Below are 18473 nucleotides of genomic sequence, written 5' to 3'. Positions count from 1 at the left end.
AATGTATAAAATCGTATTTTCCATTTCAAAAAAATCCAAAAAAATTTTGACACTACATCAATGATTTTTGTTACATAGATTAAGAAAAAAATCGTCACCCCAAATCTGTTTTTGTTAACAACTTTGATCGTTGCGCGCAAAAGATACCATCGATTTAATTTTAGTAATTAGAAAAATTCTAAAAAAGTCGCGGCTTTTATATCCTATTACCGTTAACTGAACTTGTACCCTTTTGGATGATGCAAAACATATTCGATTCGCGAGAAATCAATTTTGTTAAAAAAATTTTACGAATTTCAACACGGCGAATCTATCCCTCTTTTATTTGATATACATTTTGTGAAATTCCATTTGGTGATTACGATGTAGCATCAGTTGCATATTAGGGTGCAAAAAACAATAAAATGGTCATAATATCCATGAAGTTCATTTACATTTTATGCGCATCCGATTACAATGATCACCATTAAAAAATACATCATTTTATGCCGTTTCAGTGCATCTCACTCAATTTTTAGAAAAAATCTATTATGTTTCCGGATTCGCGAAAGTTTTTAAATTTTGGTTTTCTCACATTTATCCAAGTAGAAATGACACAATCGAAACGTGTGTAAATACCCGATATTTTCAAAAACATTTTTTGCAGATTTTTGAAATTTGGGGGGTATCATATCCGCCGATCTAGTGGATGGATTTACACGCGCCGTGGCTTATTAGATCCAGAATGTAAAAAAAAACTAAATTTACGGGGGTTACCACGGAAATCGAAACAGATTTGCGAATTTTAAAGCCAAAAAACAGGTTTGTTGGACAAATTACTCACAAACATTTCGGCTTTGCGAGCAGATTGCTGTGATCCTTTGAAGGTTACACTTCCAAGTTATACATTAAAAAATGCGACTATCGCATAATATGCTTTTAGATAAATCTAGCTGCGCGTCCCGCTTAGAGCAAAAATTCAAAAAACCCAATTTTTCTGTCTTTTAAATGTCAGCATCCGTTTGTGGTAGATGAGGTGGATGTATAAAAAATCATACACTAGAAACTTCATCTCAGAAGTGTATACTTTAATTTTTTCTTTCAACATTAAGCACTACATTGTGCTATAAAACCACTAATTGAAAATTTACATAAAAACTCGTTTCTTTCAATGAATTTTTCTTATTTTTTACATTAATACGTTTAAATTATTATTCTTAAAAATCCATCGGTGAATCATGCTAAAACACTTTATTTTACCTATATGCGTTCAAAAGTTATGGTATATTACAACTGTTCGCGAGTTACAATACCCCATTCCTCAGTTTCAACATAAGTTAATTTTCTACAGAAAGGTCGGTATGATCAAAGACATAAATATAACAAGATAGGACGAAGATATAAAACTATAAAGACTAGAAAAGATGCATAATGCAAAAATGTTTATGAAGCAAAGTATATAAACATTTTATCAACCCAAATTTAAGAAGGTGATCCAAAAGGCGAATTCAGGCGAATTTAGACAGTAGCCTTCCTTTGCTGTCAACATTTTTTGCGCTAAATATCCACAAAAGTTAGAAGAAAAATGTAAAATATTCTTCGCGAAGCTTAAGTAAAGATGTTGAACACAGATATTCTTTATAGAAGTGAAATAAAAAAACAAATTTGAGCGAGCAAAAATGTGCAACATGTTTGCCGGCTCCCGATTGGCTGACACGCCAACTTTGACATTTGTTCCAGTCTTTTTGTCGTTTCTGCCATATTTCTGTTCCTGTACATTTTAGAAAAATGTCTGCGTTGATCTCCTTTTTTGACGGTTCTCTCTTTTGCACATTTTATCATTAAAAATGTTCTGCAACGGAGCTATAATGTAATTTTACGACATGTTTAAATAGCACCATGTTATTTTATACGTTTTCTACGTATTATACCGAATTTAACGGTCCAATTGACATGGAATTCTTCTTGAATAGATCCTTGAATTCATAAATTTTGTTTTTGATTCTTTAACATGAAATTTTCCTTTTTGATTGCGATTTTAAGTTACCAGCAACCTGCATTGTTTCTGTTAAGGGCAATGTTTCTATACATTGTTTCTATACATTATTGGTGTGTCTTTTTACTTACTAAATGTTGCTGAAATGTTGCAACTTTTCCTTTATACAACTGTCAAAATCTGCAACATTTGGTGTGTCTTTTTACTTACTAAATGTTGCTGAAACATTTTTTTCAGCAACTTTTCCTTTATGCAACTGTCAAAATTTGAAACATTTGTAATAATTATTACAAATTATCAAGTACGCAGACACACTTATTAGTACTAATTATTACTAATTATCACGTCAAAAGACACAGCTTATATGTGGTATCCGATGGAATTGCAATTTTCGAATTTTGAAAAAAGCCGAGTTGTTCTGAATTGTGCTAGGTTTATGCCCATTTGTGTCGTTTTTCGAAATTCGAAAAAATGGCTAAGATATTCGACAAAAAATTTTTTCGAAAAAATTTTGACAGAATTGCAATTTTCGAATTTCGAAAAAATTGAAGTTGTGCTGAATTGTTGTTGCTGTTTTTGCAGCATGAAACCTACGTAGAAGCATAGGTATGATGCTGGGTTGGCAGCCGCTGGCCGAAACACTGGTTTCGGGTCAATCTGGTACGAAAGAACCCGCTGCCGTGGGATTGCGTGCTGAATTGTGCTCATTTGTGCCGCAAAATGTTTTCGATATCTAGTACCATTTTCGCAAAAAAAAACCGATATTTTCGAATACATGACAGAATTGCAATTTTCGAATTTCGAAAAAACAAAAGTTGTGCTGGATTGTGCTCATTTGTGCCGCAAAATTTTTTTTCGATCCATTTTCGACAAAAATCGATATTTTCGAAAATATGATAGAATTACAATTTTCGAATTTGGAAAGAACAAAAATTGTGCTGAATTCTACTCAATTTGTGCCGTTAAATTTTTTTCAATATCTCTAACCGTTTCCAAGATATGGCAATTTCGAAAAACCAGTATGTTGTATGAAAAATTACTGTAATTTCTGTAATAATCCAAATATCGGGATGATCTTTTTTGTGCTGAGTTGGATTCACCGAGCACAATTTTTCGCCCATACTTTGGAAATTTGTTTTTTCGAAATACGAAAGTTGCAATTCTGTCATGTATTCGAAAATATCGGTTTTTTCGAAAATGGTACGAGATACCGAAAAAAATTTTTGAGCCTCAAATGAGCACAATTCAGCCCAACTTCAATTTTTTTCGAAATTCGAAAATCGCAATTCTGTCAAACAATTCAGCACAACTCAGCACTTTTCGAAATTCGAAAATTGCAATTCCATTGGATACCACATCTTATTTATTATATGTATTTGATTTGATATACCAATTATAACAATTGATAATCGAATTTTTTAATGCATATGCAATCAATATAAGGAAGTTGTTTTAAGACACAAGTGAAAATTCTCACAAAAATAATATTTCTATAACGAATTTTCCCTATAACGTAGTAATTCGCCGGTCCCAAGTGCTACGTTATGGAGATGTTCGACTTTACATATCGCTCATTTACTCAAAGAGTGTCACATCGCAAAAAATCAAGTTTCGAGAAAAACGCGTTTTAAGTTGCCGATTAAAACTCAACATCCCAACTTAAAAAGATTACTACACAACAAATAAAATAACCGCTTAGGTAATATTATGAAAAGAGCTAGCCACATATCATTGCTAAATTTCTGTGCAAGATCAAGTATGGTTTGAAGTGTTTCAGTGCTTAACTAAAAAACCTTTTTGTTGATCTATGCCAAACCCAAAGAAAATAAGCTGAAACTCCTTGAATTTTAGAGATATCAACATGAAAAATTGACAAAAGATAAAGAAGTCATAGTAAAAATAGAAATTGTTAACTCAAAAACGCATTTTTTAAGCTATGCCACTCTGAGCGATTTATGATTAAACGTACCGAAATTCTCTCTATTACAATTTGATTTATATTAAAATTCAATTCAGATGAATCTGATGATGATATTAAGTATCTTTTAAAATTTTGGTGGATTGCCGTAACAAACTTAAAAATATTGCAGATTTTCATATTATTGTACGATACTATGCCATTTTTACTTCAAAATATGTTCAAAAACTGCATAAAAGCATTGCCTCCATTATCCGGAAAAATCGATTATCCGTAATGCTTCCAGTCCCGACCATCACGGACAATCGTGTATTTTCTAATCGCTGAAAAAAATTTTACCAGTTCATTGTTGTGGCTAACAAACGAATTCTGCAAACATTTCTGATTTTGAATTGAATTTGAATTTTTGATTGTGATACTTACTGCTCCAATATGGATATTTGGGCCCTATAATATACCTAATAATAAAATCCGAGCCGATTTTTAAAAAACTTTGTAGAATTCGTTACGGAAACACATGCGCCAGTCTTCTATAAGGACATTTAAGTTATACTGGCTATGTGTGAAATTGATTGACCTTAAAAAGTCCAAAACCAGTCAAAACAATTTGTTAATGCATTTATGAGACAATTCCAAATTCTGAGTTTGAAAAATATTTCTTATATGCGTTTATTGCTTATGAGATTTTTTCTTATATAAAATCCTTCGTGACCAATTCAATTCTACATAACATTGCATTTAATGTATAAAGGTTCTATGTTTCAAACACCTTTTGTATGTGTTTTAAACTCGTATTTATAAATATCCCTTGCGATTGTCTTTAACAATGTAAGACCATGTGCAAAAAAAAAAACCTATGTTTCGACATATACATACATACTTACGGTTGCAAACTGAGTCGAGTAATTACGTGGCAACAATAATGTATACAATAAAATGGTGGTAATTGCAATTTCAGAGAACACATACTCGTCAATGCAACTATAGGTTTTCCAGTGTAGAGAGGGGAACATTGAGAACAAGCTTCACATTATTACCCACCACAACCACATGTGCAGAATCAGAAGCGAGATAAACTATATTATTATCCCTGATGTACAACAATTGTCTTCATCATGCCAACTGATATAAACGAATCTAGTGTTCTGATGTTAGTCCACGGCATCACTTTACAGGCGTTTAATATCCTTAAGCTGTTGTTGTTCACACTATTTATGTGGCTATTTTAATGCGGAAAATTGTAATGTGAATTGAAACTTAATTGAATTCGTTACAATAATTTGTATAACGAAGAAAAGCGGCTATTAACGCTAACACCCCATAAAGGGATATTTGGGCAAGCACTGGGAAATAATTGAAGGTGTACTATCCCAAGAAATTATTTTGCAATGAAAATGCCGCAGAAATGTTTGTTGTACAACGTTAATCAGTCTTCCAGAAATTTTCGTAAACAAAATGATTTTATTAGAATTAAAAAGAAAATAAACTTAATTTATTGTACAATATCAAAATCTACTAATTTTTGCTACGATAAAAATTTTTCCATTATGATATCGAAATAGCAAAAATTAGTAGATTCTTGCAGTTGTGTAACCGACCAAATATAACCAAATTCGGTTACTTTGAAAGCATAAATTTCATACTATTATTTTATTTTATTTTAAAATATAAATGGCATGAAAATGGATATTATTCTAACGTGCAAAACCTCTTAGATCTTCACACTTCGAATAAACATCCATACCATTTTCAGCGACGTTACAGACAGATGATGAGTTTACCCAAGCTCATGCTAAGTGCTACAATTATTGTGATGACAAGACAAAACGACTTGTACACCACCATAGAAGAACATGTTACAGAACCAAAGGTGAAAACACAGCATGGTATGTAAATTAAAGAGGTTTGACAAGAAAATAATCAAAATATTGAAGAAAACTTTAGAACATTTCTTGTTTTTTTTCCGAAATTTAAATCGACTAATGCTAATGATGCTGATGGCAGAAATCGACAAATTTTATGTTGACCATATGTTTTTCACTTACCTGGCGAACTTGTTTATACTGCTCCTCGAAACTCCAACCATTATTCTGTTGGGATGAATTTGAAGTTTCACTAGATGTTGAGGAATTTGAGGCAGGGTTTACTAAATACAGGAACAAAAAAATAAAAAGAAAGATAAATATTGTGTTAATTAGAACAAAGCTTTGCAGTGGGGAGTCTTAAACGAGTTAGAAGATTTTTGGGTGATGTATTTCTTTTTTTTTTACTTACCGTCTTTTGGGTTTGGTGCCGTAGGTGAGGTAAAGGAAAAATTGGAACTATTGTTATGGTTTCCATTTGATATAGGTCCAGCTCCTGCGGGTGTTGGAGCTGTCGGTGTACTTGCATTTATATGGGAGTTTAGGTTATTGCTGGCCTGTGCCGCCAATGTCTGGGCTGCATGCGTAAAAGACGCCATTGTAGTCGGTGGCAAGGAAAACGCTGTATTGATTGGTGAAGATAATACATTTGCTCCAAATGCAGCTGCGTGCGCCGCAGCATATTCCTGATCCTAAAGTGTGAAAATGCAACACTTTAATCGTTTTCATTACACGGCAAAGCGTTCAGAACTTACCATTAAACCCACTTTCATATCACGAACTTGCATCTTAAGCTTCTCTAATACATCATTGTGCTGTAAACTAGGTATTCCATGCAAACCACCCATACCCATAAAATTGTTTAGAGCATTTAGAGGATGATTTGCGGGAAACTGATGATGATGGCTGTGAAGTTTAATGAAAACCATTAGATGAACAAACACATAGACCAACAACCAAGAATACTACAAACCTCATTTGCATTTCGCCGTTGTGTTCATGACCACTGATGTCACCACCACCGTTACTAGTCATGGACGCATTCAGGCGAGAACTAACTCTTGTCATGTGATCTCCTTCGTCTGAATCGCAATCACGCAGTTCATCATCTGAGTGAAGTTCGTGTGACTGCAAGAGAATAGAAGAGAAACAAATAAAGAAATACTTCCAATCATAACTGCAGTAAAGAATTCGCAATATAAACGATATTAATTTGCCACATTTAATGCGACAAGTAAAACATGATGACCAGCATTTTTCTAGCAACAACATACAAAGCTTTATTATGGACAAATGCAGAATTCCCCCATTGGGAATAACAACATTACAAACAGAGACACATAACATGTGGCAAAGAGAGTATCTGCCTAAGAATCTGGGAAACGATCGACATTTAGATATTAAATCGGGCTAGCAATCGATCGTCTGATCGAGCGACCAATTTAACGATATGACACCAAGGAGCATGGCACTAACGGAGTCTGCAGTCTAGCCCTGATATAGACCAACTAGCTGGACTGTTGCTGCCACAAAAACAACATTTATGTCACATGCTGGGCTTTGTATGACGTTTATAAATTCAATGCCTTTTCTTGTTATGCGCCACATCGAAAATGTAATGAAACGAAAACGTGCTTATTGTCGATATTTGTTCATACCATTCCGAAGTGTTTATCGTCCATTCACTACGACTCCAGTATGGTCAGATTAAACCATTCATATTTATGTGAGAGTAAGTGAGTTATGCCTAGCGATTTTGAATAAAACAACTTTAATTCATTAAACACAAATGATATTGAATACTGCTCCCTCCTCTACATCTCTAAAAAGCCCTCACTGGCTGTATTCTGCTTCGACCTCTCCATATTTACTATTTGTAAAGTTTGATCACTTATTTTGAATATTTAGATGAATGGTGTAGGAGGGACAGATATTTGACTCGTTTATTTACAGATATCAATAACAAGATATGGCTGCAGCAGTTAACACATTGCGATTTGTGTTATTTAAATATTTGTTTTTGTTATCCGACGAAATAACGTGATTTCCTCAATGTAAATTGAAATTCCCGTAGCCCACAATGTTGTTGATACATAATGTGAACTACATATCGCTCATTTACTCAAAGAGTGGCATAACTCAAAAAATGCGTTTTCTGAGTTAGCAATTTCAATTTTTGCTACGATTTCTACTTTTTCTTGTGTAATTTTTTTTCATGCTGATATCTCTAAAACTCGACTAGTAACAGCTCATTTACTACGAGTTTCGCATAATTCAACACAAAAGTTTTTTTGAGTTTATGAAGCACTAAAACACTTCAAACCATGCTTGATCTTGCACAGAAATTTAGCACTGATATCTGGCTAGCTGTTTACAAAATATGGTCTAAGTAGTTGTTTTAGTTTTTGTGTAATAATCTTTTTAATTTGGGAAGTCAAAATTCTATCGCCAACTTAAAACGCGTTTTTCTCGAAACTTGTTTTTTTTTTTTTGAAATGTGTCACTCTTTGAGTAAATGAGCGATATGTGTTTCGCAACATCATTTCCTGGCCGTTGAACTCTGTTCGTAGTTTATTGAGCTTTACTAAAGCGGACTGATAGTTCGTTCATTCAGTTACTTGAAAGGCTAGTAGTCTGTTATTCATTCATTAAATCGATCAAATGAATGATCGATTGATTGATTGCTAACAAATATCGATATGTTTTTATGAACGTTTGTTTCCATAGCCCCATTTGCCTAGTATATACTGCGAAATGTTTGCTGGTCCATTGACTGCTCCATCCTCATCCCTCTATTCGTTTTGACTAAATTATGAATGAAAATATGATAAATGATTTTTTCGAACCATATTTGGTAGATTTTGTTATACTTTTCAATTCAATATGTATTGTGTGTGATTGCCGTAAGAATATATTCATTTTCACATACACACAATCCATGTGCTTTGACGATGTTTATAATCTTCGGGGCATGTGAATGCTTTTGATTTAATTGAAGACTACATCATTAAAAAAGCATGCTATGACCCGTGGTCATTCATAATCACACAAATATATCTATAAATTTACCTATAGTCGTCTTATTAGTTAGGAATGTTTTAAATAGTCGAAACACACATATTCCTACATATTCGTTTCATCCTGTAAGTGGTTGGGTCTTATAAAATCAGCTCAAGTATTTAATTATCATGAACGTGTTTTTATTATGTGGAATTAATGAATGTGTGTATCAGACCATATTTATTGGAGTCAAACCAATCTCAATAACGGGTCCAAGCATACATCATTAGCTATAGCAGTTCTCTATATTTAAGTAATCAATTTGTCAAATATCCAATTAGACAGGGTTTTGTTTATCATATTGTCTAATTTATTGGCTAAAATTGTATTTCATTTTTTTAAGTGTGCGCCAATTTTTGGAATTGACAATTTTAAGAAGTAAATTAACACTATCATAGAATTAAATTATTTGCAATATTTTAAGCAGTTCGTCAGGATTCGTCATATTTTAGTCGAACGTCCAGTTGACGTAACCCTTATTCTTTGGTAGACCTGTTCTTCCCAGCAAAATAAATTGGAAGTAGTGCAATGTGGACTAGTTCTGTCACGGCATGTTTTGATGCAGTTCAAACGGAGTCGTGAAAAAGGCACTCCAGTCCTCACATTTTAACTGCATTTGGATGCAATCCAAAGAATCACATCCACTTGTCACATTTTAACAACACCCGGATGGAGTCGTGAAAAAGGCACTCCAATTCCTCACAATTTAACAGCATCCGGATGCAGTCCAAACGGAGTCGTGAAAAAGGCACTCCGTTCGCTACATTTTATTAGCAGTTGTTAGAGATCCCTACATGTACATAAATCAGTTTGTACATCTCTACAGGCAGCGGATACATTTTACAAAAAGAGATAAGCGTGTTAACATTTCCAAACATTTGTTAATACAAACTAAATAATATTTAATTTGTGAACATTTTTCCGGTAACTCACGAGAAGAAAATTTCCGAATGGAGTGCTGTTGGAGTACATGTCGAAAACTTAACTGGTGATGGGAAGACAACCCATTTAGCAGATGAAAAAAGAACAGTTCAGCTTTGATTAAATGGAGAGCGGAGGAAACACGCATGTTTGCGATTGAATTCAATGGAGAATTTTCATAATTTGTGTTAATTTAATAAAGTTATTAATATTTTTGTTTTACACAAATAAAAAAATGATTTTTTTTGTTCTGGGATATTTTGTAATGGCTTGCACAATTTCCGCAAAATGCCTGTATCAAAACACGTGCTTTGGACTGCCTACAATTCTACCCCAAAGGGTTAGTTAAAATGCTATGCCAAAGGGTCAGTTAAAATGCAGTGCCAGAGGGTCAGTTTAAATGCAGTGCCAAAGGGTCAGTTAAAATGCAGTGCAATGGAGTGCCTCTTTCAGTAGTCACGCTCTTGTAAAAATCATGAGTGAAAATGCATAATTTGATGCACTTCCAGATCACTTGTACACATAATTTAACTGCCTCTTTGGAGGCAAACATTTTGCTGGGTTGTTATAGGTGTTAATAGATTGTGCTTTATATGTATTTTCTTAGAAGTGAATAAATTGATTAAGAAACTTTGACAGTTCGTTTAAAACTGATGACATTTTTAAAAAAACCTGGGGTAAAACAAGGTTTGGAAGGGATGGCTTAAACATATCTCTATCCACCATTCTGGATATGGCAGAATTTATACTTTCATCTGGTTTTCGGGACGTAGATCTCAGAAATCTGCCATAAATCAATATAATGGGGTTATCTAGATAAAATTTAATCGAATTCCAACGTTTTTTTTTTGTCGACAAATTTTTAATTGTTAAACAATTATGCCAAATGTATTCACGCACGCAGAAAAAAATTCAGTAAACATATAATATGTTTGGATGCAAACTTAATAATAGATTACTCGATTACATTTAAAAATGTGAAGATTTTGATGTAATAAATTTTGCACAAAAAGTACTGGTATAAGCACTCCATATTTGGGGGAAGTACAGCCCACTTTTCTAAAAATGGTCCATATTAGCCTGGACAGCTAATTAGCCACATTAGTAGTAAAATCAACTTTAAGGTTAATTGATGCACATTTTTATACAAGAATAGCTCGTGTTAGTTAGTTTATATTGTATTCCACTGATTTCATGTTTTATCCCCATCCCTAATAATATGCTTTAGACATTATTTTCCGATAAAGCACCAAAAATATGCATATTTACACATTTGGCTCTTTATAACAAAAATTATATTTATAGTAACCCCAGACATCATTCCGAACCATGCACTTCAATAGCCGCTCCATACTGGGTGTACATTTATCCTTAAATTACTTATTCACCAATTTGGTTAAGTCATTAAGGTGAAAATCCCATTTGTAGGCTTAATTATGAAGCATTTTTAAGTCAACGAAATGTGGTACTCTGGTCATTAGTATACCGACATAATGTAAAAAAATATTTTGCCGCTACCTATAAAATTTAACAAAATTTAGATGAGGGATTATTTACATACATAATTTTTAATAAGGCTGAAAAACACCCAACCTTGATGGCAGCCCTAGGGATCCTCGAGTTAGCATTTATATGGAACAAATTACATTTTCACATCGAAATCAATCGATACTACTCATTTTTGGGGGAAAATAAGTTTAAATTGCTGCAAAAATTATCCGATACGTATAAAAAACAGTTGGTGTTATTTGAATAATTTTATAATGGTACACACAAATTGTATTCCATGCCGAAAAGCTCCAGTTGTTGAAATAAGTGCAAAATGAATTTAACACATTATGTCAGCATGCTGATGACCAGGTTACCATGTTTTGTTGACTTAAAAATTCCTCAGTACGGGGCGGTAATTGTAGTCTATGGTTCGGAATGATTTCTGGGGTTACTAAAACTATAGTGTTTGTTATAAAATGTCAACAAATATGCATATTTTTGGGGCATTAACGGAAAATAAGGCCTAAAGCACATTATTAGGGATTATAGTAATACTTCGGCCCTTTAAAGGACTTTCGGCGGGAGTAAAGCATGAAATCAGTGGAATACACTATAAACTAACCAATGCGAGCTATTCTTGTATAAAAATCGATACCAATGCAAACCACATTTATTTCATCAAAATCTACACATTTATAAATGTAATCGAGCAATCTACAAAACTGAATTTATAATAATAATAATTGTTCCACAAACATCCCAGGCGGGACAGGGGAGACTTCTCTCATATCAAAGAGAGAATTTATTGTCCCTAATTAGTTAGCCGCTATATACACTAGCGGTCATCTGAATAGGTTTGAATTTTTTTCTTTTTATATGTTAAGGTATCTTCTAATGTGTTCGCATTGCAGATCCATACTATTTAGTTTTTGAGAGTCCTATACTATGCCAACATTCCCAAGAAAAAACTTGACGGTGTTGCCATATTTTCGGAAAAAATCCCAATTATAATAAAAAATGTACAAAAAAGTGACCAATTTTTGCGATCATCAGAATAGGTTTGAATCAAATAAAATTGAAAAATTGTACTATCCAAGCAAATATTGCGCAGTTTTTTTGGTTTAGTTTAGTAAAATGGAACATTCTGATAAATCCTACAACAAATTTGACCCGCTTTATTTGGAACGTGGGTTCAATTCTCAACATTGAAAATTTACCAAGAACTTTCAGATAAAATCAAGAAATATTCAAACCAAAACGTTTTATAAACTTGCTTTAAATGACTTTTTGATTTCGTTAGATCTATTCTGAGCTTCGAAAATTGTCTGAAAGCAAATACCAAGTGTAGCCATATTATTAGGATCGATAAAATAGAAAGGTCATTGAAAATAGTTGGTATTTTAGTTCAAGTTTCATTTTTTAACTATCCTTGCAGTACAAATTTAAGTATTATCATGTATCATACATGTTCGAAAATTGGTCTGGAAGAATGTTTCATCGACGACAATAAAGTAGAAAATTGTAATTCAAATTTAAGTCAAAGGGGGATGAGTTTAGGACCAAAATTGGCAATATATTAGTTGTTAGCAGTGAATTTAATAGATTTGAAGGCTAATTGAAACCAAAAAAGGCCTTTGGATGTGGCCACAAACAGGATATTGTCCTTGCAGCTATTTTCCTATAACTTCAGCATTTATTGGGAAATTCGATGAATTTTATAAACAAAACCTTTATTAATTAGAGTTGTTTAACACTCTAGCTGTTACCTCCAACAATACATAATGATTGGTACCCATAAGTTTGTGTATTTTTATCCTTGAGCCAAATTTTAGCTAATTTCCATTAGACCTTTATGTAAGGATTGATCAAAAAAGCGTATCTATAAGGCATTAATTCCTCAACCAAATAATGTTTTGAGGCCCTCAGCGTCTTAACTGCACGCAGTAAAAATTATTTTGTTTATATTTGAAAAATTGGATGATTTGCAGATATGAGCCATTTTTCTACACGCTTTGTTAAAAAGCAAACTTTAAAGAACTACTTTTGAAGTTTCCTTACGAAAATGTTTATTAGGTTTTTTCGTATGAAACACAATATTCTATTGGAACTAATCTAATTTAAGTATTTTTGAAAAATTGGATGATTTGCAGATATGAGCCATTTTTCTACACGCTTTGTTAAAAAGCAAACTTTAAAGAAATACTTTTGAAGTTGCCCTACGAAAATGTTTATTAGGTTTTTTCGTATGAAACACAATATTCTATTGGAACTAATCTAATTTAAGTATTTTTGAACGAAAAACGTGAGTTTATGTAGAAAAATATAGTAAGTTGTATACCAACCATAGTGTAATCAAAGCCGGATTATCACAAAATGGTGTAAAACAAAGTTTTAACCATTCACATTTTAAAACAATTTTGAATAGAAGTGAAATTGATTGTATACACAAAGTTAATATCCTGAGGACCTCATAATAGTTTTTGGTCGAGGAATGAATGCCTTAAAGGTGCGCTTTTTTGGCCGATCCTTTCATAAAGGATGTATATGTATGTATATGTATAAAATTCCAAAAAAAAAAATCATCAAGTTAATATACACGTAACCAAACTCATTTTTTTCGAAAAATCGTTTAATTTCGAAATATCATCAACTTGAAATTTATTTCTACAATTTTGAGAAGTTTGTAAACTGTAATTGGCGCTCTAAATGAATATTGAGAATATTAGGACCAAATTTTCTGAAAATAAAGAATAATACTGAAAAGTTGCGAATTTCATATTTGTATAGTTTAATTTAATATCAATATCAAGAACTATAAATTCAGCAGCTTGATTCTTCGTCATTTTAATATTTAACATTTCACTAAAAACTCATTAAGTAAATTTCCCATTATTTTTATCAAGAATAAATAAGTTTTGTCCTACCTGTAAGTATATCGTACATTTATGTCCAAACTAATAAACCTAACAAAAGTAATTACAATTTAATGTAATTTCTTTTAATGTCTGTGCCTGTCACATTCATTGAAGTACAATGCAATTCTACAAATTTAGAGATAAACATGCATAAGTACATATGTATATATGTATGTACGTCTATTTACATTAGAAAATGTCACCATTCCGGCGCTATTATAACATTACGATACGCCTTGCATACAAACCCCCGAACACCAAATGAGCTGGTACTGTGAAGAACCGACGTTTAAATATTTCTAGGGAAGTGTACGCAAGTCTGCCCTGATATCGGAGGTCGCTTTGAACAATGGTGGCTGTAATGTTAAGTGGTTGGTTGGGTTTTATTGGCACAGTGGCAAATATGAGAGGTTGGTGAATGTATTTTTTTTCGCTTATCACATCGCTACCTGCAAGTTATATAGGTTTTTTTTTAACAAAATACAAAACAACTGTCAATCATTTAACGTAAATTAAACCTGCACCGTTGTCATTATCTTATTGCCTATATATACATACACAATATACTACTACAACTTATACCAACATGCATCCATCACAAAATGTTTTTATGACGAATGTACATGTGTTGATACAAATGTAGTTGTGTCTAACAACTTAATACGTGTGTACAAAATGCTTGATAAAATTTCAATTAAATTTTTCCATTATTGGAAAATAATTTGTTGTCATTTTATGGAGCCATAACACAAGAGGCAACTGCGACAAATACTCCAATGATAGACGAATAGGTATACGGTGGCAATGACAATATCTATTAAGCTATCTATTCATTGAAATGGAGAAAATATCATGGACGGTGGCATAGATTTATTAATAAATACAAAAACTTAACGGAAACTTCATAATTTAATATCAAATAGGAAGAAAGCCCTTGGTTTTCGTATCCATTAAGTATTGTTCATTGTTCATGACATCCCAAAAGTTATATACAGAAAACCACATTTTATTGATCGCTCGATTTTGCCAATCGGTAGCATTAATAAGACAATGCATAAGAATTATGTATTTTCAATTTTGAGGAAACACCCTATATAACTGAATATATTTTACCTTAAATCAATATCACCTACATAATAGGCGTGAAAATCTATTTATTGTAATCCATTTGTCATGGTTAGATGAACGAAGAAGCAAACTATTTCCCCGGACCTTAATCTGTTTATCATGCGACTACCGCATGCACTGATTTGAGACTTCAACTAGCATTCATTTCCTAATGATCGTTGTTGTCCGAGGATCTCACATTTTGGGTGCCATCTTTTTCTCTTGGTGGACAAACAAAACTCATTGACAACATTGAAAAACAGGCGCAGCATGTTCAACGGGATTAGGACACTTAACTCAACATGCGCACTGCGATTTAGAATAAGTCGCACAACGAGTAGCTGCTCGAACCTCACACAAAGCCACCACTTCAATTCTTGGAATCTGTGTCCTTAATCAGTGCGACACAATAACAATTTTGAATAATCCACGGCTGACAAATATTTAGTACGAGTTTAGTAGGTACGAAAATTACACTAACACATCTTCTGACCCTGTGCTCTTTTCATCAGTCCATCCGCCATACGCAGTAATGATCAAATTATGATGCGTGTGTTTTCCCAGATTAGGGGCGCATGCGCGCACCATTTGACGCTCGAAACCATCCATCCAGGCAACAAGGGTATTTTGGGTATACATGTGTGACATATGGTACCTAAATTACGTACATATACATATGTATGTACATTCTATATGAAATACACATATTTATGTGTTTTTTATTTCATGTTTATGATTTCCCGACAAATTGCCTTGAAAACCCACTTATCAATACAGTATATATGAAAAAATTAACAATTTGCCATATGTATTATATATGTACGTGTCGTCGTTGCTTCAAGGACATACAAATCTTCATATTCCCATGTGCGTGTATTGGTATGAATATTAATTATAAAATTCTAAGAAATAAGTAGAAAAATAATTCTATTTTTTAGCAATTATTGAAAATTGTACCATAATGATAAATTATCGATTAATGGTTGATTACTACATACAAATGTATGTAGTAAGTTTGGATTGGACTATAGCAAATTTAATAATAAGGTTAATGCATCGGCATTCTGGTACAACAAAAACATTAATCTACCAAAAATAATAAAAAGATTTTGCAAACGAAAGTTATTATTACAACATTTTATTAATTATGCAGCAATCCAAATATTTTACTACATTTATAATAGTGATATTGGAGCTGATTCAAATTATGACAAAAAGTCCCAGAATTAATTAATTTAAATTATTTGCAGCGTAATTCCCTAAAAATGGGCGATCCCAATAATTGCGTAAATTATTTATTTATACCATTTCATGGATATTTCGAGACTATTTTAACCCACTTAGCGCAGAGAATTTTTTTGCGAGAAAACTTAAAATTGTTTATGAAAATTATATTTTTGAGTCTTTTTAAGCATTTTTTTAATAAATAACTTTTTTCTCTCAAACGTATAGTTTTCCTGCAATCGGGCCTTCTTTTGAAAGTGCCAAAAACTTTGGAGAATAATATAGATGTATCCTTATATGCCAATCCTTGGTTTTTGATTGAGAAAATGCTCTTACTATAGTCCTAACAAATTCCTGACTAACATTTATGATCAAATTTTTATCGCATATTTAAATTGTTCATCAAAAGTCAAAAATTACAAAAAAGTCGATTTTTTTGAATAGCTTGGGTTTTAGGCCAATTGCGTGTAAATGCATAGGTCAAATGAAGCTTTATAAGCGTGAAATGACAGACGAAAAAAACTAGAGTTTTACGCCAATTTTTGCAACCATTTTTTGTGGAGTTTAAACGACCAGTGGCTTTATCTGGGTTAATAACATACTCTTTTTAAGTCTGTTTTATAACTCTCCATCTAGAGAAAGAACAATTTTCATTCTCTTCTAAATAATTTTAATAAAAAATACAAACAACATGCATACGTTAAAGGTAGATCAGTGGAAACCGCATTACATGAGGTTGTACACCACATCGAGAGAACCTTCGACAGGAAGATGTATACACTAGCGGTATGCATTGATATCGAGGGTGCTTTCAACAACGTCAGCACCGAAACCCTTATCCAATCCTTAGATAAGTTTCAGGTGAATCGGGCCCTTAGGGACTGGATAAGCCACATGCTAAGGAATAGATGGATAAGCTGCGGGCTACCAAGAGGTCTTAATGTAAACCCGGAAAAAACGGAAATATGTCTGTTTACTAGGAAAACAAAACTGGGACACTTTGAAGAACCAGTTTTCCTAAACAAGACGATCAATATTTCCAACAAAGTCAAATATCTGGGAGTAATTCTGGATAGGAAACTTAAATGGAAAGACCATATTCAAGAAAGAGCCAATAAAGCTCATAGATGTTGGTCAACCTGTAGAAGGGCTATAGGCGCCAAGTGGGGTCTTAATCCTAAGATTACACACTGGCTATACAAAAGCGTAGTTAGACCTATTCTAACATACGCTTCAGTTGTCTGGTGGACAGCTATGGATAAAAAGTGTAATATTAAAATACTACAGAAAGTCCAACGAATGTGCTGTCTAAGTGTAAGCGGCGCAATGAGGACAACATCAACGAGGGCGTTAGAAACTATTCTATATATACACCCAATAGAAATCCAGATAAGGTATGAAGCGGCTGTCGCTGCTATTCGACTTAAAGCGATGGACGAGTGGATCAGTAAGGACCACGCAACATACCATCAAAACATTCTACAGGTAACAACGGTAGAGTCAATGGATAACATTGTATCGGACAGTATACCTGAAACATTTGTAGCTGCCTCATGCGAGGCATTAATTCCAGACAGAGACTCGTGGATCGGCGGAAATCTAGCACAAATGCCGACTGGAAACTGTTGTTATACAGACGGCTCAATGCTAGGTGGGAGAACGGGACTGGGTCTCTTTATTGAAGAACCAGAGACCGAAATATCTCTTCGTTTGCCGGATCACAATACGGTCCATCAAGCGGAGATCCTAGCGATCACAGAGTGCCTGAACTGGCTTAATGCCAACACGAGGCCAACTACTGTAAACGTCCTTACGGACAGTAAAACCGCAATCAAAGCAATAACATCCAAGACAGTAAAATTCGAAATTCCACCTACGTCAATTGTATAAACTCGCTCAACAGCTGTACTCAGCATGGCACGGTGCGTATAATATGGGTACCGGGACATGCGGGTAATAGAGGTAATGAGATAGCAAATTCTCTGGCAAAAAGGGAAGGG

At 33.3% G+C, this 18473-nt stretch overlaps 1 protein-coding gene across 4 annotated transcripts in view; it reads right to left on the bottom strand.

Annotated features, from left to right (window-relative positions):
- retn (retained) overlaps positions 1 to 18473 on the bottom strand; it is a 96282-nt gene that overhangs the window by 30742 nt on the left and 47067 nt on the right. For all 4 annotated transcript variants that reach the window (XM_073988440.1, XM_073988441.1, XM_073988439.1 and 1 more), the window contains 4 exons: positions 6729 to 6883; positions 6511 to 6661; positions 6168 to 6447; positions 5939 to 6039 (listed from right to left, as the gene is read on the bottom strand). In XM_073988440.1, the coding sequence (XP_073844541.1) occupies positions 5939 to 6039; positions 6168 to 6447; positions 6511 to 6661; positions 6729 to 6883 (687 nt within the window). The remainder of the gene's footprint in view (positions 1 to 5938; positions 6040 to 6167; positions 6448 to 6510; positions 6662 to 6728; positions 6884 to 18473) is intronic.

This window comes from Musca autumnalis, unplaced genomic scaffold, assembly GCF_047663935.1.
Source record: "Musca autumnalis isolate F117 unplaced genomic scaffold, ASM4766393v1 scaffold_5, whole genome shotgun sequence".
NCBI lineage: Eukaryota > Metazoa > Arthropoda > Insecta > Diptera > Muscidae > Musca > Musca autumnalis.
This window is presented reverse-complemented; position numbering and strand designations above follow the sequence as displayed.